The sequence below is a fragment of the Salmo salar genome, chromosome 16, assembly GCF_965601325.2.
Source record: "Salmo salar chromosome 16, fSalSal1, whole genome shotgun sequence".
NCBI classification, from domain to species: Eukaryota; Metazoa; Chordata; class Actinopteri; order Salmoniformes; family Salmonidae; genus Salmo; species Salmo salar.
Window position 1 is genome coordinate 28,222,460 of NC_138306.1, and position 23,846 is coordinate 28,246,305.

Here is a 23,846-nt window from a genome sequence, read left to right on the forward strand (position 1 = left end):
TTCCACTTTAATTTTGAGTGTGACTCCAAATCCAGACCTCCATGGGTTGATAATTTGGATTTCCATTGATTATTTCTGTGTGATTTTGTTGTCAGCACATTCAACTATGTAAAGAAAAAAGTATTTAATAAGATTATTTCATTCATTCAGATCTAGGATGTGTTATTTTAGTGTTCCCTTTATTTTTTTGAGCAGTATATATATATATATATATATATATATATATATATATATATATATATATATATATTTATATACAGTTAAAGTCGGAAGTTTACATACACCTTAGCCAAATACATTTAAACTCAGTTTCACAATTCCTGACCTTTAATACTAGTAAAAAATCCCTGTCTTGGGTCTGTTAGGATCACCACTTTATTTTAAGAATGTGAAATGTCAGAATAATAGTGGAGAAAATGATTTATTTCATCTTTCATCACATTCCCAGTGGGTCAACATACACTCAATTAGTATTTGGTAGTATTGCCTTTAAATTGTTTAACTTGGGTCAAACGTTTCGGGTAACCTTCCACAAGCTTCCAATAATAAGTTATATATATATATATATACAGTACCATTCAAAAGTTTGGACACGACTACTCATTCCAGGGTTACCAGCACCATTACAGTTATCAGCCCCAGAAATTGAAGCCCAAATAAATGCTTCACAGAGTTCAAGAAACAGAGAGATCTCAACATCAACTGTTCAGAGGAGACTGCGTGAATCAGGCCTTCATGGTCGAATTGCGCAAGGAAACCACTACTAAAGGTAAGCAATAAGAAGAAGATACTTGCATGGGTCAAGAAACACGAGCAATGGGCAATAGACCAGTGGAAATCTGTCCTTTGGCCATACGATTTTTGGTTCCAACCGCCGTGTCTTTGTGAGGCGCAGAGTAGGTGAACGGATGATCTCTGCGTGTGTGGTTCCCACTGTGAAGCATGGAGGAGGTGTGAGGGTGCTTTGCTGGTTACACTGTCTGTGATTTATTTAGAATTCAAGGCACACTGAACCAGCATGGCTACCATAGCATTCTGCAGCGATACGCCATCCCATCTGGTTTGCGCTTAGTGGGACCATCATTTGTTTTTCAACAGGACAATGACCCAACACACCTCCAGGCTGTGTAAGGGCTATTTGACAAAGACAAAGAGTGATGGAGTGCGGCATCAGATGACCTGGCCTACACAATCACCCGACCTCAACCCAATTGACATGGCTTGGGATGAGTTGGACTCTAGAGTGAAGGAAGAGCAGCCAACAAGTGCTCATTATATGTGGGAACTCCTTCAAGACTGTTGGAAAAGCATTCCAGGTGATGCTGGTTGAGAGAATGCCAAACATGTGCAAAGCTATCATCAAGGCAAAGGGTGGCTACTTTGAAGAATCTAAAATATATTTTGATTTGTTTAACACTTTTTTTGGTTACTACATGTTTCCATATGTGTTATTTCATAGTTTTGATGTCTTCACTATTATTTTACAATGTAGAATAGTAAAATAGTAAAAATAAAGAAAAACTTTTGATTGGTGCTCTATCTAGCTATCTATCTATCTTAGAACACAGTGCCAGTTCCCTGTCGACCAGATAGCAGAAATTGGTTGTCTTCTAATACATATTGCAGGTGAAGTCACCAATCAATATACAGTCCAATCAATCAAGATGTAACCGAAACAACTTAAAACTTAGTTGTGGTATTGGAAAATGACTGGCACATGGAGAATGACTTCAGACAACCATTCTGGTGATGTCAACAACATGAGTGATATGTTACACACTGACCCAGCATATTTACACACAATCAAAGTGAGATGTTGATGCAGATATTTAGGCTATCCATCCCTATTGCTCCGGTCTGGGTGTGATTAAAGGTTTGTGTATGTGTGTGTGTATTTGTTTTTGGCAGGGAGACAGATATTCCAGCCTGGGCCCCCTTACTCTACCAGCTGCAGCTCCTGGACATCAGAGAGAAGCCCGACCCTCTGATTCTCCCCATTTCGGACCGTATGCGCATCGGAAACCAGAAACGAGAGCGTGGGAACTTCCACTTCCAGAGGGAGGAGTACAGCATGGCTGCCAGGGCCTACTGGATGGCTCTTGATGTCCTTACTACAAATACTAGAGGTAATCCTTTCTTTCAACACGTGTGTCATGCTACTCACGTGCAAGCACAGGGGCAGGTGCCCCCTCAGATTTGTCCTGTTAATAAATAAATACACTTTTTTTCCTGTAATACTACTACAGATGTAGGATCTTAATTTGAGCCAGTTTGCTAAATCAGGAAAATAATCCTGTGACAATAGGAAATGTGAATTATTATGTGGATTATAATGAATTGACATTTTTGTAGGGTTCGATACATTTTTTGTAAGGGAAAATCAAATGTAATTTCAAATTGGAAATTACAAACTTCAGAAGACTTTTCAAACCTCATATACACTACACATTTTAAAATGTCATGCATTGCAGGAAAGTTCTCCTGCAACAGGGTGATCAGATGAAGTTCCTACATCTGTAGCAATTTTATGAAGTTGGCTTTAGCTAGCCGAGATAGGTTTCCAATCCCTGAACCTCATAACTAGCTACCAAGAATACATTTCAGGATATCCATCAAGTTAGAGTAGCTAGCTTGTCTAACTATCTTAGCTGGCAAGGTTGGTAGACTTTAGAAAAGCAAACAATTACTAAATGTACTGAATAAGACTCACATTTTTTACAGATGCAGAGAAGCATATATATATTTTTTTTTATATACCAATTTTAATATAGAATTAAGCATAATGATTGACTCTAGATTGCAGGAAAAAGCTGTTTCAGGTGTTTGAAAAATGATCAATTCTGCAATTTCCATCCCACCCCCAGCCATCCTAACATACTTTGTGCCCCCTCAGATTTTCGGGTCGCCCGACACCCTGCGCACGCACACAGCTTTTAGTTAACTAGCACACTTCAGAAAAATACAGTGTCCACATTTCCAGCACCCAATTGCCTGATAGTCTCTTCATGGCTTACTGGTCGTCCATCTCAGAACTAATCATGCTATCATAATGAGGAGCATATCCAGCACAGGTCACTGTAATGAGAAATGTTATTGTTGATTCTTAATCAAACCTAATAAACGTTCATGTTAATTCAAGGTCCTTAATAATGTTCATTGCTGGAAAGGCAGGGTGGACCCAAGAGAGACATTCGACAGAAATTAGTCAGTGAGGAGAAGAGCGTGGGCTGCATCTAAATGTATCAATGATGATGGGCCAATGCCTACATTTTACTCAGCACTTAACAAGAAATTAATATATTCAATGCAAAAAGACTGCGAATTTAGCAGGTTAGCATTTTTCGTCATGAATCTTGTTCTGGAGGCAGCTCTGCAGATTGTGGCTGCGCCAGAAAATGACCAAAGTCATAAAATCCAATTTTAAATCGAACCCTAACCTTAACCACACTGATAAACCTAATCTTAAATTAAGACCAAAAAGGCAACATTTTCATACATTTTTACAATATAGCCAATTTCGACTTTGCAGCTGGCCCATCTAGCGGAAATCACTCAGTTCTGCCTCCAGGGCAAGATTCATGACAATGCTTGAAGTTATCAAATGTGGTAATGCAACAGAATATTGAGAAATTCAATACATGGAGAAAAAAACTCCATCATTGAATATCTGCATTAGAATTATCACTGAATATCCCAACGGATATAGGTTTCTCTCCCCCCTGTATGTGTAGAAGTAGAACAAATATATATAAATAGAACTTGCATCAAACCACTGATTTACATCTCTCGTGATCATTCACACTTAAATACACAATGGCAATGCACCAAACTTTGGATTATGATGACTTCTTCCTGGATTTTAGTGAGATGAATTAACTTTACAGTCTCTATAATATACTGTAAATCCTTGAATAACTGCTCCTTCCTACCAATCTAATCCTAACATAGCTCTGCTAACAACAATCCCTCACAGATCGTAGACTAATAACTCTCACTTCAGCAGTAACAGAGAGACTTCCAAACTCACAGGAGTGTCAAAGTCAGCGCTTCCATAATGGCGCTAACAATGGATTTTTACTGAGGCAAACACATGTCCTTACAGTACATCAAATACCCAAAGTCTCCCCCTTTAGTTCCTGTGAGTATATAATTCTCCCTAACACCCAGAGAGACTGGGGCTCCAAGGACATATACATGACAATAGCCCAGGTGTGAGGCTGTGTGGCCTGTTTCTTCCTCCCCCGTAGATGGTAGTAGTGATGTGCTGTTGGAGGGGGAGGAGGAGGAGGTGCAGGACTACCGGGTGAAGTGTCTGAACAACCTGGCTGCGGCTCAGCTGAAATTGGAGCAGTACGATGACGCACTACACACCAGCCGGGATGTTCTGTCCCTTGATCCACAAAACGTCAAAGCCCTCTTCAGGACAGGAAAGGTGAGGGACACACTAACATTACCTCTCCTTCACAAGTCTACAGTGCCTGGGTGGAAGGGGAATTCTATTCTAAAACCATATTCAGACATTTTAGATGGGTGTAAAGATTTACTGCCATTCAACATGTACTACTTAAACATGTGCAGTATACAGCTGAAGGATGATTGTTGATTTAGCTGTTCAGATATATTGCAATCTATTTGCAGCTTCTGTCAGACAAGAGCGAGTACCAGGAGGCAATGGAGATACTGAAGAAGGCTCTGAAACTGGAGCCGTCCACTAAGGTGAGATAGCATATTTAAATGAGGTTCTCAACACCTCCACCTCTCCTCTAGACTGCTAGTGAAATCCACCCCCCACAAACAGATAAAGGGTCAATGTCACTACAGATCCCTGAAATCATTGCCCAATCAAACACACTCATATGACACTAGGCCAGAGATTCATTATTTTATTTCCATAATATTTTGTAAAACTGCACGCAATACTCAACAAGTTCTTAAACCATGTCTGGAGTGGAGTGTGACTCACAGTTCACAATAAGTTTAGAGTTATGTACTATTGCCCAATACTGCCAATATTGAAGTAATGCCAAAAATGAACAACCTTTTGGCATGGGTTTGTGTTGTATTTTACAGCACTTAGTGTTGGATTTGCACAATATAGTTCAGAAAAGCAAAGCCAACCAAAGGTATTAGAGCCCAACACTTTGCAGATATCATTGTGTGGTGTTACTTCCATAGCCAGTGAAGACCTGTTCTGTCTTGCTCCTAGTGCTGTCTGCTAAATTCTCTACTCAGCCACAAAGATTTAAGACCCTGATGTCACACATTGAGTGATAAAACAAACCAACATTTTTATTAATTTAACATGTTTTATTACTTCAGTTAGTTCCAACTCATTATACTAAACAACTCCAATGCTACCAAAATACAAAAAGTGTGAATAACAACATCTAGAAACGTTTGCCCTTGTGGGTAGAATTCAGAATATTGTGTGTTTGTTCGTTTTTTAACCCATGCTCTGAATGTGTTTTTCTGTGGCCTCAGCCCCACTTGGCCTGACCTGCAGTGTACACTGCTGTGTGGTGAGACAGTCTTGTCTAGACAAAACTAAAATATCTGCTGCCTTGGTAATTACACCCTTTTCTTGATGGAGAATAAAGTAATCTTTCCCTTTAAAGACCTGATTTAGGTGTGTGGGTAAGGCATTGAAAAACAGAAACATGATTCTGAATCAGAATTATATAGAAAAGCCATTTTGGGCTATAGGTTAGACCAATAACCAAGGGTTGGAACCAGTTCAGGGAACAGAACCGAAAACCGGAAAATAACAATTTTTAAAGGAACAGAAACAAAAGTGATCCATACCAGTATTTTAAAAGCATGGGAACCGGTTAATAACGGTATTTTATATTCCAGACAAATCTTTGCCAGTGTGTGTGTGTGTTCAGCCTACCTTCCTGTATTCCCAGTCATGTGAAATCCATAGATTTGGGCCTATTGAATGTATTTCAATTAACGGATTTCCTTATATGGACAGTAATGCAGTGATATCTTTGAAAATATTGCATGTTGCATTTATATTTTATTCAGTGTAGTTAGAGAATGGATGTACTTTTCCAATGCTATTTAAGGATACTATAGGCCTAGTTATCACGTTTCACATTGAATTTATTAACTACAAAAAGGTAAGAGGTGTGTTGTTAGCTAGCTTAAAGGACATTCAAAGTTTCTCCATAGAAGCCGCTCCTACTATGTATAATTCTGTGGACCTAGCTATTAAAGCGTGCCAGATTGTAGTCCTAAAACCCGGAAATAAGTTACCACTGGTTCGTTCAGCCATCCCTATGGAAAGAATAGGGTTTTGGAATAAACACCGAAAATACAGGCTTAGGAGATCTTTTACGTGTTGTTATATGCGATAATAGCAATCAGTTAACATTCCCTTTATGAATTATGAAGCCTTTGTCATTTATGTTTTATTATTATATAAATTCTTAAAAAGTCTCAAAAAGTGAGTAAACTGATGAAGATTCTCTAGATCAAAACGTATAAAATCTCCTAAACGTGTGTTTACCACATACCTCATTTTCGGCGTTTATCCAAAAACGCCATTCATTTTCCTTATAGGCTTTGTGCAACAAACCATGGTGGAGTTGGTGCCTACAAAAATACGCTCTTACATTTTCACTCTATTCAGATAATGCATATCATAACAAGATGCCCAGCGCTTCAAGCCTATCCCTCAACCCTTTCTCGGGTAATAGCTAGAAGGGATCCGGCTTTATTTTGCATTTTAGCTAACCCCTCACCCTTTTCCTAACCTGTTACGTTCATTATCCTAACCTGCTGCATAAATTATTCTAATCTGCTACGAAAAGTCAAATCTGACGTTAATTTGACAAAAGCTGGATCCCTTCTAGCTAAAACCCCTCTCTCGCTCTCTACCCACCCGGAAAATATTAAATCGCATCTTACGCCATAGGCTACACTTGTCTGTCCATCAAGCATGTTAACAACTAGTTTGCCTGCTCTATCCGCACTGATTGGTGATTGGTAAATTAAGAAGAAAAAAAAAACAGTTGATTTCACAGGTTAAAAAAGGAACAGAACTTAACGATATAACCGGTGCTTTTTAATTGTTTTCCGGTTCACAACTTTATTTGGCTGGTCGGAACAGTGGAATGGAACGGGGAAAAAGTGATGCTTCTGTTCCGAATTAAACGATTGTGAAATAATTTCGGTTTCAACCACTGCAAATAACAGTTCGTTTTCAGGTTACACATCCCTCCCATTAGATTACCAAGAACCTATAGGGGTCAAAATGCAAATAAATGCGAAACAAAGTAGGCTACAAAACACAAGACAACTTTGGTTATGAGAGCTTAACAGGAAACTGGTTAATATTTGTTGAAAATACTTGTTATGCATGAAAGATAATCAAATTTTATTTATCAACGGGATCTGATTCAATTATAAAGTCCAACTATGGCTTGAGCCTGAGATTGTTGCATTTAATATGATCAATGCTGTCACCTACTGGACAACTTCTAAACTACAACCTCATACTCATTGACAATCCACTCCGCCCTCTTTACTGCTAAAATACTAAACCTAGGCTACTTTACTGCTGACATAATAAATTGTATAAGACATTGTATAAGGTTATTACGATAAGTTGTCAATACAGTCTCTCTTACCGGAGTGCCAAATCTAGGACCAAAAGGCTCCTTAACAGCTTCTACCCAAAAGCCACAAGACTGCTGAACAACTAAACTAATCAAATGGCCACCCAGACTATTTAAATTGACCTGCCTCCCTCGCTTTGTTTTTACACTGCTTCTACTCGCTGTTTATTATCTATGCATAGTCACTTTGCAAATGACCTCGAATAACCTGTATCCCCGCACATTGACTTGGTACCGGTACCCCCTGTATATAGCCTTGTTATTGTTATGTACATTTCTTGTTACTTTTTGATTGGTTCGATTTTTTACTTTAGTTTATTTAGTAAATATAGGCTTGTAAGTAAGCCTTTCACGGTAAGGTCGACACCTGTTGTATTCGGTGCATGTGACAAATACAATTTGATTTGATTCCCAGGCCATCCATGTTGAGTTGTCCAAGCTAGTGAAAAGGCAATCAGGAGGCAAAGATACCCAGAAGTGGCAAGCCAAACCTGCCCAGCTCCTCGGAGACAATATTGCCCCATTTCTGACTCCTTCTAAAAAGAAGCCACCTGTAAGCCGCAGAACTTTCCCTGTGTGAAATGTTTTGGTTTAATTCAGTTCACGAGAAAAAAACATTTGACTGTTTGTTGACATTGCGTCACTTGGTGTTTCAGGGAATTTCATGGACGTTCCTGCTTGGTGCTCTGGTGGTGGCCTTGGGCAGTTTAGTGACGTCAGTGGTTCTCACTGCAAGAAACTGACATCCTCTACAAAGTGACTGTCCTCTACACAAGTCCAGCTCATGAATACTAAACTGAGTTGTCTACTGTGAATAAAATAAAGATTGCACTGAACAATTAAAAAAAACCTGTATCAATGTTCACTGACATACTGTAGCAGCACCGACATTTGCACCCCAGATTGCGTTTGAGTGTAACAGAGTAAACTAATGGCACTTTTATTTTTTGGAACAATGAACACAAAACAGCTTTGTGTTGTAATCGTTTAGTACAGTTATTAGCTGGTAAATGTCCCCAAATCCATAGAAAACTGCCCAAATCCCAAAACTCATTCTGGAATAGTCACATGGTCAATGTTCAATGTTCCTCCACAAAAGATTGAAGAGAGCAGTATTCTTGTGTTACAGCGTTTAAATGTATTGTATGAATAAGGGGTTTCTGTAACAACAGGTTGTGTCCAAATGAATAATCTATGTCAATGGAAAATCCAATAAAAGAAATTGTAGGCCTACTGTTCGTTGATACAGAAACAACATCAATAAAGCTGCATACTGTCATAGCTATGTTCCAGTCATTGCTTATGAAGGGGGGGGGGGGGAGGGGGGGGGGGGTGGTGCTGCCAATGAAGTATATACAATGCATTCCGACCCCTTCCCTTTTTCTACATGTTGTTACATTGCAGCTTAATCTAAAATTGATTAAATAAAAAATTGTCCTCACCAATGTACACACAATACCCCATAATGACAACGCAAAACGTTTTTTTACACATTTTATGCCAATTTATAAAAATTTGAAAAGCAGAAATGCCTTATTTACATAAGTATTCAGACCTTTTACTATGAGGCTGGAAATTGAGCTCAGGTGCATCCTGTTTCCATTGATCATCCTTGAGATGTTTCTACAACTTGATTGGATTCCACATGTGGTTAATTCAATGATTGGACATGATTTGGAAAGGCACACACCTGTCAATATAAGGTCCTACCATCGACTGTGCATGTCAGAGCAAAAACTAAGCCATGTCGAAGGAATTGTTCGTAGAGCTCCGGGAAAGGATTGTGTCGAGCCACAGATCTGGTGAAGGGTACCAAAACAAAACACAGTGGCCTCCTTCATTCTTAAATGGAAGAAGTTTTGAACCACCAAGGATCTTCCTAGAGCTGGCCACCCGACCAAACAGGGGTGAAGGGCCTTGGTCAGGGAGGTGACCAAGAACCCGATGGTCACTATGACAGAGCTCCAGAGTTACTGGAGCTCTGTCATAGATCTTGTATTGAGATCAAATGTTTTATCGATGAGAAAATCCATCTTCTCCCCTGCCGGCCACTTTGGCTTCCTCTCACTACCATATTTTGTTGTGAGTGGAAACGCCAAGAGGCTGGATGCTTCACATTTATACATCTGGTGAAATATCCATCTGTGGCTTTACTGTTGGAGGAGTACCAAAATGGCTGTGTGACCTTCAATACAGCATCCCCTGTCAGTCATCCAGGGTTTATACACATCATTGACTAATGGCCACTACATTTTCATGAAGTCTAATATTAATAAATGTCTTTGGGAGGGATGATTTTGTTTACATTTGTATCTAAAATCTTAATTAAGAAAAATCACATTCCAGTTGTAAATAGCCTTTAATATCTATCATAACGTATTTGTAGTCAATTACTAAAAATGTATTGAATCACTGAGAAATAAAGCTTTTCAAACATAATTTGAAGCTATAGTTATTTTACAGTTGAGTGGCCTGCCAACCACCATAATATAATCTCTTTGGTTATTTTTTTGTTAAAGAATCTAGTATATTTATGATATTTCATAATCTTCAAAAGCCACTGGGAAATTCAAATCATTGATACAATTTTGCATTTTTAGGTTTTATAGTACTTTTATTGATTATCACGGTATGAGTCATAATAACCATAACACCTAGTGGTCAAACAAGGACATTGTTAGTTTCCACCATACATTTTTCCCATAGGGGATTTTAGAAACACTTAAAATAAGGGCTGTGTTTGAAGGTGTAGGCTTACCCTGGCGTGATGTTTTGATAAACGTGCAAATCTCTCTAGGGCAAGGTGACTTTAATCAATATATTCGCCTGCATTTACCCCCCCAAAATGAAACGCTAATTAGGCTATCATAAACAACTACAAATGCCATGATGATCTGGATGAGACTACCGAATCGAGACAAAGGTAAGAATATCTGGATTAATAATTTTTATTTAACCTTTATTTATTATCTAATGTTAGCTAAATTTCGTAATGAATACATTGGCTACATTTCTTTAATGGACAATTCTGTGAACTGTCTTGTGCAAGTTTGAAATTGACAATACCTGCTAGCAAAGGTGGCAGCTAGAGTTGACGTGATGTCTATTTTCATGCTAATTAGCATTTTCGAATCTGAGAGTAAATAGAGTTGAATATGTTGATAAAAGTCATCTTGTCTAAGATATATTTACATTGTTATGAAAACAAATGGTGGGGAAACGATTGGAATCATTTCCCTACTGTGGAGCTCTATTGCCGCGTCAAAACAACTGGCAACTCAAATCTCCGACCTCAGTGTGTTCACAACAACTGGGAACTCGGAAAAAACGAGCTTCAACTGGAGAAAAAAATATTTGAACGGTCTTCCAATTCGGGAACTCGGGCCTCGTTCTAGAGCGCCTACTTTCTGACCTGAATATCACTGACGTCATCATTTGTTCCTGTAATTTCCGAGTTCCCAGTTGTTTTGAATGCGACATAAAGTACTGATATTATGCGGACGTCAACTACAAGAAAATACCGCTACTTCTCGCGTTGTCTCGTATTCGCAGTGACGTAAATCGAATATTGTCGGTGCACAGCTGGCAGGCTTGGCAGCCTTCTCCACACCGTTTACATAGAAACAACAACATGACAAGTGAGTATGTTGCTATATTTTATTTACTAGCTACTAAGCTAAAGTTGTGTTCGTTGGTAGCTTAGCTAGCTACGTATCTCGCTTTGCTGTTTTAAAGAAATGAAATCAGAGACAATCAATGCTAGGTAGCTAACGTTAGCGATCTATGTTTGAGCTGGAGAAGTGAAAAATAAAAAACGAACGTTACTATAGCTAACTAGAAAGTATAGTGTAACATGGTTTTCTGTTACCATACACTCATTTGTTTTAGTGCCATAAAATGTATAATTTTGTTCATTATTAACTGGTAAGAAGGATCTTATTTGTAGTTAACGTAACGTTAGCGAGCTAACGTTAACTGTCTAGGCCCGTGAAGTGCCACGCACAATAACAAACCCTGCTAAGCAGTTGCCTAGCCTTATGCTCCCTCTCCGGAACGTACATCTATGGATTAACAGTTATTTTCTGTAACTGTTTATCTAGCCAGTTACGTTACCAAACGATCAATACAGGTCTGTAGATATCCACTAGCTAATGATGCTTGGTTTTAATTTAGTCTTTAAAATGTAAGACATAAGCAATGACTCTGCAACTGTACTCCCCTCACCTGGGTCTTTCAAATCGATTTCTTTGCAGGGGGGAATCAGCGTGACCTTGCTCGTGCTAGAAATGCCAAAAAACAAGGGAATGACAAGGGAAAGAAAGCTGATGATGGCATGTCTGCAGCTGCGAGGAAGCTGAGGTAAATCACTAGTATTGGCTTTTAGGAAGTTCTCCTGGTATACAGGTGAGAATCTTTCACTGAAACCAGGACACATTTTTAACATGCATTTCGTTTTTATTGAACTGTTTTTATTTGGTTTAACCATTTTTTTGTCTGTCTTCCTTAGGGATGCAGAGATAATGCAACAGAAGCAGAAAAAAGCCAATGACCCTAAGCCGGCCGATGAGAAAGCCAAATAGCAGGATACAGAGCCAGAGCCCAATCACAAATATTCTCAGATACCCAGATGTTACTCATTATTGAAAGATGACCAGGTCTTGTTTTTGTCCCATAATCTGGGGTTTAGAACCAGTTTGTAATTTTGTGATGGTGGTATAGTTTGGGAAATGAATAAGGACTAATGCGTAAGCCTATTTCAATACACAGGTCAAATGTTAATCAGTATTTACAATGTAAAGAGCAGGAATTTGAAACTCCACTACTTGGAATTACAAAAAAGCTTGTATTTTTGTATTTCCTCATCTAGATTGTTACTCAACTAGTGGTTGTTTATGGTTTCTATACCATGTTTATTGCTTTTATATTGAGGATGAACATATGCAGTGCTGTAAGATTAATCAAATAAACTAATGAAAGATTCAATCTGGGGAACTTTAATCTAACAAATTATACCACACACCTCTGTACAGAAAGTTTATTCAATTAAAACAAATAAAATCAGCTGACATAAATACAGAAACCACCTCATTTCAAAATGTACTAATTTCTGCATGTTTCTAACCACAGCATTAGCCTTGTAGTTTCAACTGAGCCTTTCTGAATACAGTAAATTCCTGATGTGTACAACAGATACATGCTAACTATTTAGGTGCCGTACACATCCCATTCAAATACATTCATTTAACATCTCTGGAGATCTACATGCTCCAGATCAGTTATGTGCCACGTTAAGGACAATTACCTTTCAGGAGTTGGCAATTACTTGGATTAAATTTAAAATATGAATTAGACATATCTACAGTAATCTCCGGAGATTTGTTACACAAACAGCTCTGCATCACATAGGTTCTCAATGACAAAAGCTGTGGTGCTAAAATTGTCTTCAGTTAGTAGATGCATTCCATAGGGTGACGTGATGGGCCTCCATGGTTATACTCTGCAGCAGTTGGTCAGAGCTTTCTTTGAACTGCTTAAACTCAACTTCACCTGTGACTCTGATTGTCGTCTCAGTTTCACATTTTTCTTAACTTCTCTGTTAGGAAAAAATGGTAAGAGCTCAGTTATAGTTTAGGTATTCGTGGTAGGGATTGGATGGGAAGATTCTTACCTTGCCAGGTGAAGTACTGCCTCCACTATATTAGTTCCCTCTTTAGCACTAGTTTCACAGAACAGGGCATTGTATGTCTGAAACACATGTAATATTGTGATTTAATATTTATTTGATGGACCCATGAACAGCTGTTATTTTGACTGGTAAAGGAGATTGTACCCTTGCCAGCCTTTCCCCATCAACAGTGCTGACACAGCTTCCCTCTGGTCGATCTTCCCGCAGGTCCACTTTATTCCCAATCACACACATTGGGAGTTGCGCATCCGTGGATTCCTGGGATAACAAGGGCAGTTAATGAAAAACAAAGTTCCTGATTTATGCGTAATCATAATTGTTCCTTTTATATTGAATATAAGTGGTCTCAAACTGAAATATAGACAACCATTATTTTGGCATCTCATTCCAAGTTTTTATTTTAGTATCTCAAGGACCATAAAACCCCTCTACTGTGACTGCTACCTGAATCTGGTCCATCCACTCTCTGACATTAAGGAAGCTGCTTTCAGAAGTGACATCATACAGCAGTAAGACTCCATGGGCTTTACGGAAATAAGACCTGGCAATACTGCGGAACCTACAGTAACAGGGAAATTCCATTTAGTTTTCGATATTACATGATCATTTGGAATCTTCCAGCACTTCAGATTAACAGCCACATCACCAAAGACACATTATGGAACAACTTTGATAAGGCTTTTAGTTTGTCAATGTACAGAAACATACCTCTCTTGTCCAGCAGTATCCCATATCTGAAGGTTTGTTTTTTCTCCATCCACCAACATCTTCTTGATTTGGAAATCAACTCCTAAGAACAACATTATGTAATGGAAACAGCAATGCACTTTCTGCATTTATTCTACCACTACCAAAAACTTACTGTACATGTACTTACCCAACGTCGTCTGAATATCTCCCCTGAACTCATTGAGACTCAACCGCAATAGAAAGCTGGACTTCCCTGATCCTGCATCTCCTGCCAAAACTAACCGGTACATGGGACCAGGGCACTCAGGGCCACCAGTGTCAACAAGGTCTGCTTCTGTTTGCTGAGGACCAAGTAGCATTACTTAGGTTATGGAAAATAAAACAGATACCATATTTTTATTTTATTTCACCAGGTAGGCCAGTTGAGAACAAGTTCTCATTTACAACTGCGACCTGGCCAAGATAAAGCAAAGCACTGCGACACAAACACAGAGTTACACGTGGGATAAACAAACATACAGTCAATAACACAATAGAAAAATCTATATACAGTGTGTGCAAATGTAAGATTAGGGAGGTAAGGCAATAAATAGGCCATAGTGGCAAAATAATTACAATTTAGCATTAACACTGGAGTGATATGTGCAGAAGATGAATGTGCAAATAGAGATACTGGGGTGCAAAGGAGCAAAAAAAGAAATAACAATATGGGGATGAGGTAGTTGGGTGGGCTATTTATAGATGGGCTGTGTACAGGTGCAATGATCGGTAAGCTGCTCTGACAGCTGATGCTTAAAGTTAGTGAGGGAGATATGACTCCAGCTTCAGTGATTTTTGTAATTCGTTCCAGTCACCGGCAGCAGAGAACTGGAAGGAAAGGCGGCCAAAGGAGAGGTTGGCTTTGGGGATGACCAGTGAAATATACCTGCTGGAGTGCGTGCTACGGATGGGTGCTGCTATGGTGACCAGTGAGCTGAGATAAGGTGGGGCTTTAGCTAGCAAAGACTTATAGATGACCTGGAGCCAGTGGGTTTGGCGACTAATATGAAGCGAGGGCCAGCCAATGAGAGCATACAGGTCGCAGTGGTGGGTGGTATATGGGGCTTTGGTGACAAAACAGATGGCACTGTGATAGACTACATCCAATTTGCTGAGTAGTGTTGGAGGCTATTTTGTAAATTACATCGCCGAAGTCAAGGATCGGTAGGATAGTCAGTTTTACGAGGGTATATTTGGCAGCTTGAGTGAAGGAGGATTTGTTCCAAAATAGGAAGCAGATTCTAGATTTAATTTTGGATTGGAGATGCTTAATGTGAGTCTACAGTCTAACCAGACACCTAGGTATTTGTAGTTGTCCACATATTCTAAGTCAGAACCGTCCAGAGTAGTGATGGTGGGTGGGTGGGCGGGCAGGGGCAGCAATCGGTTGAAGAGCATGCATTTAGTTTTACTTGCATTTAAGAGCAGTTGGAGGCCACGGAAGGAGTGTTGTATGGCATTGAAGCTCGTCTGGAGGTTAGTTAACACAGTGTCCAAAGAAGGGCCAGAAGTATACAGAATGGTGTCGTCTGTGTAGAGGTGGATCAGAGAATCACCAGCAGCAAGAGCAACATCATTGATGTATACAGAGAAAAGAGTCGGCCCGAGAATTGAACCCTGTGGCACCCCCATAGAGACTGCCAGAGGTCCGGACAACAGGCCCTCCGATTTGACACATTGAACTCTATCTGAGAAGTAGTTGGTGAACCAGGCGAGGCAGTCATTTGAGAAACCAAGGCTGTTGAGTCTGCCGATAAGAATGCAGTGATTGAGAGTTGAAAGCCTTGGCCAGGTCAATGAAGACGGCTGCACAGTATTGTATTTTATCGATGGCGGTTATGATATCATTTAGGACCTTGAGCGTGGCTGAGGTGCACCCATGACCAGCTCGGAAACCAAATTGCATAGTGCAGAAGCTATGGTGGGATATCGGTGATCTGTTTATTAACTTGGCTTTCGAAGATTTTAGAAAAGGCAGGGCAGGATGGATATAGGTCTATAACAGTTTGGGTCTAATGTGTCTCCCACTTTGAAGAGGGGGATGACCGCAGCAGCTTTCCAATCTTTAGGGATCTCAGACGATACGAAAGAGTTTGAACAGGCTAGTAATAGGGGTTGCAACAATTGCGGCAGATAATTTTAGAAAGAGAGGGTCCAGATTGTCTAGCCCAGCTGATTTGTAGGGGTCCAGATTTTGCAGCTCTTTCAGAACATTAGCTATCTGGATTTGGGTGAAGGAGAAGTGGGGGAGGCTTGGGCAAGTTGCTGTGGGGGGTGCAGAGCTGTTGACTGGGATAGGGGTAGCCAGGTGGAAAGCATGGCCAGCCGTAGAAAAATGCTTATTGAAATTCTCGATTATCGTAGATTTATCGGTGGTGGCAGTGTTTCCTAGCCTTAGTGCAGTGGGCAGCTAGGAGGAGGTGCTCTTATTCTCCATGGACTTTACAGTGTCCCAGAACTTTTTGGAGTTTGTGCTACAGGATGCAAATTTCTGTTTGAAAAAGCTTGCCTTTGCTTTCCTAACTGCCTGTGTATATTGGTTCCTAACTTCCCTGAAAAGTTGCATATCGCGGGGGCTATTCGATGCGAATGCAGTACGCCACAGGATGTTTTTGTGCTGGTCAAGGGCAGTCAAGTCTGGAGTGAACCAGCATATACCAATTCCACATAAGCCTCCCGACACAATGTCTTACTGTGCTTCAAAACTGAGCATCTCAGCTCAAAGCCTTACCTTCATTGGGAAAGCAGACAAGCGTCTCCGGATGGATGAAGCAATGGAACTAGCTTTGCTGGGAGCTACAGACAGCGTTGCCTGACTTGCTTCCAATTTCACATCTGATATCTGGTGCAGAAATAGGTACATTCATGTATTAGAATGTGAAACGTACTAATAAAATAGTTGGTCAAACCTTGTAGTTACCCTTACCTCAATGTCTGAGGGCACATATGAATAACTGTGGTGTACTGTTTCTGTAGAGTCATCACTGTCAGACTCGCTGCCTGAGCTTTCAGTAGTGTCCATAGGCAAGGACACACCGCTGTCCGGGTATGTATCAGCCCAGCTGGCTACATCGGAGTTGGTCGTTTTACTGGAGCCTACAGTTGTGTGCGCTCCCTCTGAACTGGACTCAACATAGGGATGAAAAAATGTAAACATTAGTTAAGTGGTCAATTAATATTATTAATCAATAGTTCCAGATTTCTAGGATAAGAATATAGTATGTGTACTTTATAAGCGTGCTTTGTCGAACTGGCTTCATTCTTCGAGCTGGGATTTCATTGTTGGGGGATAGCTGTGGGGAGGAAGATGTGTAACACTAATGCCTTATAAATGTTGTATAAATGTAAATATAAAAGGGGTAATGTGAGTCTTCTTTATCTTGAGTGAAAACAACCAAACTTACCCTCCTTTTACTCGATGCCACATCGCTGACTAAGGCAGAGCGCAAGCCATCGTTGCTGTCATACAGCTTTTTGTTCATGGCCCTAATAGGAAGGAGTCAATGTAGAGAACATTTCAGATGCTTAACTAATCTTTTAGCCTGCCATCTTTAGAGTAGAGTCAGCGTTCATTACAATGAGCATATGGTGTGCACTGCACAGATGTGCATGCATGACTCAAAGCTATGCTTGACTACGATACAACAAAAACAATCATGAAAGGACATACTGTACTAATGAACAATCGGGTCAGACAGACTTACTGGAGAATTTCAATGTGACTGGAGTAAGACTGGTATTCAATAACCATCTTTTTCAGTTCATCACTTTCTCTGTGAAAATAGACAAATACAACATTTCTTATCAACTAGTCTGTATTTACTGAGTTGGACTTGATCCATTGGACCTGAACGTGAAGTCGGTGATCTCACCTCTCATGCTGAAGTTTCTGGTCTGCATACATGTTCTTCAGCTTGTCCAACTCTACCTGCAGAATGGATATGTTTGTCTGCGCTTTGAAGAGAGAAGTCCGTAACTGCTCCTTTTCCTGAGGATACATAATGTAATATGTACAACATTACTGGAAAGTGCATAGGAAATAACGTTCAGGGCATTCGGAAAGTTTGCAGACCCCTTCCCTTTTCCCACATTGTTGTTATGTTACAGCCTTATTTTAAAATGGATTAAATAATAAAATACACACACAATACCCAATGACAAAACAGATGAAGTAATTTTTGCAAATATAAAAAAAATATAAAAACCTTATTTACATAAGTATTCAGATCCTTTGCTATGAGACTCGAAATTGAGCTCAGGTGCTGTTTCCATTGATCATCCGTAAGATGTTTCTACAACTTGATTGGTGTCCACTTTTGGTAAATTCAATTGATTCGACATGATTTGGAAAGGCACACACCTGTCTATATAAGGTCCCACAGTTGACAGTGCATGTCAGAGCAAAAACCAGGCTATTAGGTTGAATTAATTTTCCGTAGAGCTCCAAGACAGGATTGTGTCGAGGCACAGATCTGGGGAAAGGTACCAAAAAAGTTCCGCAGCATTGAAGGTCCCCAAGAACACAGTGGCCTCCATCATTCTTAAATGGAAGAAGTTTGGAACCACCGAGACTCTTCCTAGAGCTGGCCTCTAGTCAAACTGAGCAATCAGGGGAGAAGGACCTTGGTCAGGAAGGTGACCAACAACCTGATGGTCACTCTGACAGAGCTCCAGAGTTCCTCTGTGGAGATGGGAGAACCTTCCAGAAGGACAACCATCTCTGCAGCCCTCCACCAATCAGGCCTTTATAGTAGAGTGGCCAGATGGAAGCCATTCCTCAGTAAAAGCCACATGACAGCCCACTTGGAGTTTGCCAAAAGGCATCTAAAAGACTCTCAGACCATGAGAAACAAGATACTCTAGTCTGATGAAACCAAGATTGAACTCTTTGGCCTGAATGCCAAGCGTCATGTCTGGAGAAAACCTGGCACAATCCATATGGTGAAGCATGGTGGTCAAAGGATCATGCTCTGGTGATGTTTTAGGGTGGCAGGGAATGGGAGAATAGTCAGGATCGAAGAAAAGATGAACGGAGCAAAGAACAGAGATATCCTTGATGAAAACCTGCTCCAGAGCACTTAGGACCTCAGACTGGGAAGAAAGTTCACCTTCCAACAGGACAACGACCCTAAGCACACAGCCAAGACAACGCAGGAGTGGCTTTGGGACAAGTCTCTGAATGTCCTTGAGTGGCCCAGCCAGAGCCCGGACTTGAACCCGATCAAACATCTCTGGAGGCCTGAAAATAGCTGTGCAGTGATGCTCCCCATCCAACTTGACAGAGCTTGAGAAGATCTGCAAAGAAAGGGAGCAACTCCCCAAATACAGGTGTGCCAAGCTTGTAGCATCATACCCAAGAAGACTCTAGGCTGTAATCGCTGCCAAAGGCGCTTCAACAAAGTACTGAGTAAGGCTGATTTTAGAATAAGGCTGTAACGTAACAACATTTAGAAAAAGTCAAGGGGTCTGAATACTTTCCGAATGGGACTCAAGATACAGTTGTCTAACTGATTCAACGTACCTGAGTCAGTTCACTTATTTGGTTCTGTAGTTTGTCAACATCCTGCCTGGAACTGTTGAGTTCAGATTCCCCTTGGAACTACAACGAAAAGGTTTCCATTTATTTCAAATTAATCATAAATATGATTAAGCATCAACTGAAATCATATTCACACTTAAGACTGCCTGAATCTAGGTAAATAAAGTACTGCAAACATAAGAGCGGCAATCCTGGGGAAACATTAAATAACCTTTCAACACCAACAATAATAGGTCAATAGAGGAAATATGTCACAAAACCTGTTTCAAACAGATGACACCTACCTTTAACAACCTGTCCATAACAGTATGCAGGTCTGCCACCTCATTCTCATGCCTTCTCTGGAGTGCCGCCATAACTCCCTCCATTCTCTTATGCTCCTACAGACAAGAAACCCAAGGAGACAACTTTGCTCATTGGCTCTGAACTAAAAGAGGGGCTTTCACAAAACTGTAGAAAGGGGCCTTTGTGAAAGTTTGAGCTAGCTGCTCTCCCTTCTCTAAAAAGGTACTTCCCCCTACCACAAATATGCGGATAAACACCTGTGCCGAGGCCCCTCTTGAAATAAAAACAGTTTAATCTTAATTTACAACAAACTATTTGCCCAAGTCTATTATATTCAACTTTTTCTCACCAATTTTTTGTACATTTTCCAAGGTATGTTTTCAATGACACCAATGCCTTTTTAATGACTTAGCTTGCTTATTTGCTTGCTTTGTTTGTTTTTAGTTCTTAAATACTTGAGTGAATTACATGTTTTATTTCGAGCACAATGTGTAGAATATACTGTAGTAACCAAGTCCTCATAATACGTCACTTACCTCTTCTCTCACCCTGACCTCTACACAGGCAAGCTGCTGCTGCATGTCCTCCTCCAGCTCTGTCAGCTGACTGGTGTTCAGCTCCTCTGTTCTGGCGGCACACAGAGGTACATACCATTTACATGTCTGCCATGGTTGTCCGTCAAGTGCCAAACAACTGCCCAAACACTAGTCCAGCGAAAGTGATGAGTCAGAATATAAGATGAAGGTGAGGCATGGTTTGCAAGCAATAACACATCTTCAAACACAGCACACAGAACTACACCTTTTGGTTCCAATCATATCTGATCCATTTGTATCCATTGCCCCTGTGTTTTCATCTAGTGGTGAACTTTGAGCGGGCGGGACACTATTCAGTTAAATGTGTTTTATCATAATCAAGTGACAGCACTTGGTCCAGCCCGTCAAGAGACTCACGGGGGCCCCTAGGAGGCAAATACCACAGGTGCACAAGACTGAGATTTGCAGTGTGAGATTGAATGAATCAAAATACAGCACGTCTTGCCACTGATTAGCAAACATTCTTACAGGCACATTCATTTGCATAAGGGTTAAGATTAGGTCTAAATGGAAATATAAAAAAAGGGACAACTAGGTTTACAAGTGGAAAATGGAGAGAACAAGACTAGCAACTCATTTAAGAGTACTTCCTTGGGTGAGAAATGTCATCCCTATCAAGAAATGCAGCCTCTGAACTATGAAAGCAACTCCACCCCATCTACAGTGGCAAGAAAAAGTATGTGAACCCTTTGGAAATACCTGGATTTCTGCATACATTGGTCATACAATTTGATCTGATCTTCATCTAGGTCACAACAATAGACAAACACAGTATGCTTAAACCAATAACAAACTTGGGAATTCATTTTTCCGTCGATGATAGCAAGCTGTCCAGGCCCCGAGGCAGCAAATGCTCCCTCCACCATACTTTACAGTTGGGATGAGGTTTTGATGTTGGTGTGCCATTTTTTCTCCACACATAGTGTTGTGTGTTCCTTCCAAACAACTCAACTGTAGTTTCATCTGTCCACAGAATATTTTGCCAGTAGCACTGTGGAACATCCAGGTGCACTTTTGCAAACTTTAGACGTGCAGCAATGTTTTTTTTTGCACAGCAGTGGTGTCTTCCCAATAACACTATTCTTGTTTAGTGTTTTACGTATCGTAGACCCGTCAACAGAGATGTTAGCATGTTCCAGAGATTTCTGTAAGTCTTTAGCTGACACTAGGATTCTTCTTAACCTCACTGAGCATTCTGAGCTGTGCTCTTGCAGTCATCTTTGCAGGACGGCCACTCCTAGGGAGAGTAGCAACAGTGCTGAACTTTCTCCATTTATAGACAATTGATGAACATCAATGCTTTTAGAGATATTTTTGTAACCCTTTCCAGCTTTATTAAGAAGTGTTGACTTGCATCTTAGGTCTTCTGAGATCTCTTTTGTTCGAGGCATGGTTCACATCAGGCAATGCTTCTTGTGAATAGCAAAGTGTGTGTTTTATAGGGCAAGGCAGCTCTAACCAACGACCCCAATCTCGTCTCATTGATTGGACTTCAGGTTAGCTGACTCCTGACAGCTTTTGGAGAAGTCATTAGCCCAGGGGTTCACATACTTTTCCCAACCTACACTGTGAATGTTTAAATGATGTATTCAATATAGACAAGAACAATACAATAATTTGTGTGCTATTAGTTTAAGCACACTATGTGTGTATATTGTTGTGACTTAGATGAAGATCAGATCAAATTTGACGGCCAATTTATGCAGAAATCCAGGTAATTCCAAAGGGTTCAAAACATGCAATTATGTCGGATTATAATAACCTTACTGTTGGAAGCATACTGGCGCAACCAATACGCACATTTTGTAAATGTTAACTGATTAATAGCTCAAGCCTGATCTTGATTGAAACATTGTTGCATGGATATCCCACAACATAAACAACTACATGTGTTTTTGGTAACACAAACAGGCAAATTACTAAGTTAACTGATATATACATGTGTTCCATTCGTGAAGAGAACATAATTCAGACAATATAGTTTGGTAGATTGTTTATCAATATATTGTTTTCCTCTTATTGAGGAATCTGAGCCAAGAGATGCTGCTTTGACACAATCCCTACCTTCTCAAACTGGTTTCCAGCTGCTCACTCTCAAGCCTGTGGTCCTTGCTTTCACTGACAAGAGCATCGACAAGTCCCTCATATTGTTGCAACAACAAAGGTTCTGAGGTGTACATGGCTTGGTGCAGTTCAGCCAACTGATCCCGCAGTCTGAAAGATGAAAGATTATGGACAACCATCATTTCTACATTTGACATAGTTATAAAAACAGAGGGATGAACGCAGAATGAACATCTACATATTACACCCACAGGCTACTGTAAGAGCTGTAATGGCAGGTGCAACTTTCAGACAAACAATTCACATCAACCACCAGATTTACCTTCCTGAGAGGAGACCGGTTGCATCGTCCATCCTGCTCTGGAACTCTTCCCAGGGACTCCCTTGACTTTGAGGAGACGCTCCAAAAGAGGCCAAATCCAATGTTTCTGAAACCTCTTGAAACCGTGATGAAAAATTGCTGTAATTAATACATCCATCTTCACTAGCGCCGAATTTGTTGAATAAAGTTTTGATTTCGTCTTCAGGCACATTCAGCTCTCGACAAACAACTGTAAAGTCTTCGTATTCAATCACACCAGATTTATTAATGTCACACGCTGAAAACAGTCTCTGGAGGCTGGGTTTGTCCATGACTTCGTATTTCGAGTTTAAAAGTTACATCAACTCCGCCTTAGGAAATAACCCCTTGTGTAAAATAAAATCGATAGGTTAGCAACAGGTGCAATACGTGACCATTTGATCCCCACCTTTATTTGTGTAACCTTATCCGGCACCAGTGATCAGAATTTTAGCCCGTCAGTATGAAGTGATGAAGGCAGTAATACTTTTCCCACGCGAATGACAACTCTATTCACCGGTAGACTGCTGTACAATCAACAAGCCAGTGATTGGCTCAGCCGGCCTGGAACGGCCGTGACTGGGCGTGCAGACCGATGACAGCACCGGGCCAAGACATCAGACAGTGAGAATGTGCGTCACCTGTTGTTGGCTTTTTTTTTTTAAACTGTTGTTACAAATGTCAGTGTTTGTACACGTTGTCATGCAACACACATACTTGAATTTGTATTTTTTATTGAGTGGATGTAGGTATCACAAATAAAGTTTAAACAAAAGACACAATTTACATGTATAAAACACTCATATAAAATATTTAAATGAAATGTATCTCAACAATATTTTTAAATAGTATATGATGTATTTGCACAGGGGTGGAGAATAATTGTATATTCATTGCTAGGATGTGGCAAGGATTCTACCTATGACACCAAAGTAGACTATTTTCCTTTCAGGTGTGGACTGCACTCTTATCAAGAATACTTGCC

At 40.2% G+C, this 23,846-nt stretch overlaps 3 protein-coding genes across 4 annotated transcripts in view; 2 read left to right on the top strand and 1 right to left on the bottom strand.

Annotated features, from left to right (window-relative positions):
• The window catches only part of LOC106573474 (peptidyl-prolyl cis-trans isomerase FKBP8), a 52,477-nt gene extending 43,574 nt beyond the window's left edge, over positions 1-8,903 (top strand). Inside the window, exons 4-8 of the mRNA XM_082962662.1 lie at positions 1,909-2,126; positions 4,248-4,432; positions 4,639-4,716; positions 8,038-8,175; positions 8,279-8,903. Of these exons, the coding sequence (XP_082818788.1) occupies positions 1,909-2,126; positions 4,248-4,432; positions 4,639-4,716; positions 8,038-8,175; positions 8,279-8,365 (706 nt within the window). The 3' untranslated portion in view covers positions 8,366-8,903. The remainder of the gene's footprint in view (positions 1-1,908; positions 2,127-4,247; positions 4,433-4,638; positions 4,717-8,037; positions 8,176-8,278) is intronic.
• Positions 8,904-11,108: 2,205 nt separating this feature from the next.
• LOC100196247 (small EDRK-rich factor 2) lies at positions 11,109-12,704 on the top strand. Of its 2 annotated transcripts, NM_001141276.1 has the most exon segments (4): positions 11,173-11,260; positions 11,876-11,981; positions 12,130-12,161; positions 12,164-12,704. In NM_001141276.1, coding segments are annotated over 4 exon segments (153 nt in total). In that variant the 5' UTR covers positions 11,173-11,253; the 3' UTR covers positions 12,172-12,704.
• Positions 12,594-23,382, bottom strand: rasef2 (RAS and EF-hand domain containing 2). The gene is made up of 17 exons (XM_014148548.3): positions 22,844-23,382; positions 22,522-22,671; positions 20,398-20,488; positions 19,861-19,956; positions 19,559-19,636; positions 17,910-18,025; positions 17,742-17,810; positions 17,442-17,523; positions 17,266-17,330; positions 16,964-17,159; positions 16,769-16,879; positions 14,186-14,339; positions 14,017-14,098; positions 13,753-13,867; positions 13,453-13,566; positions 13,291-13,367; positions 12,594-13,215 (listed from the first exon to the last, which is right to left on the bottom strand). Exons 1-17 carry the CDS (start codon positions 23,152-23,154, stop codon positions 13,113-13,115), a joined length of 2,010 nt encoding a protein of 669 aa, XP_014004023.1. The 5' UTR covers positions 23,155-23,382; the 3' UTR covers positions 12,594-13,112.
• Positions 23,383-23,846: the final 464 nt, after the last annotated feature.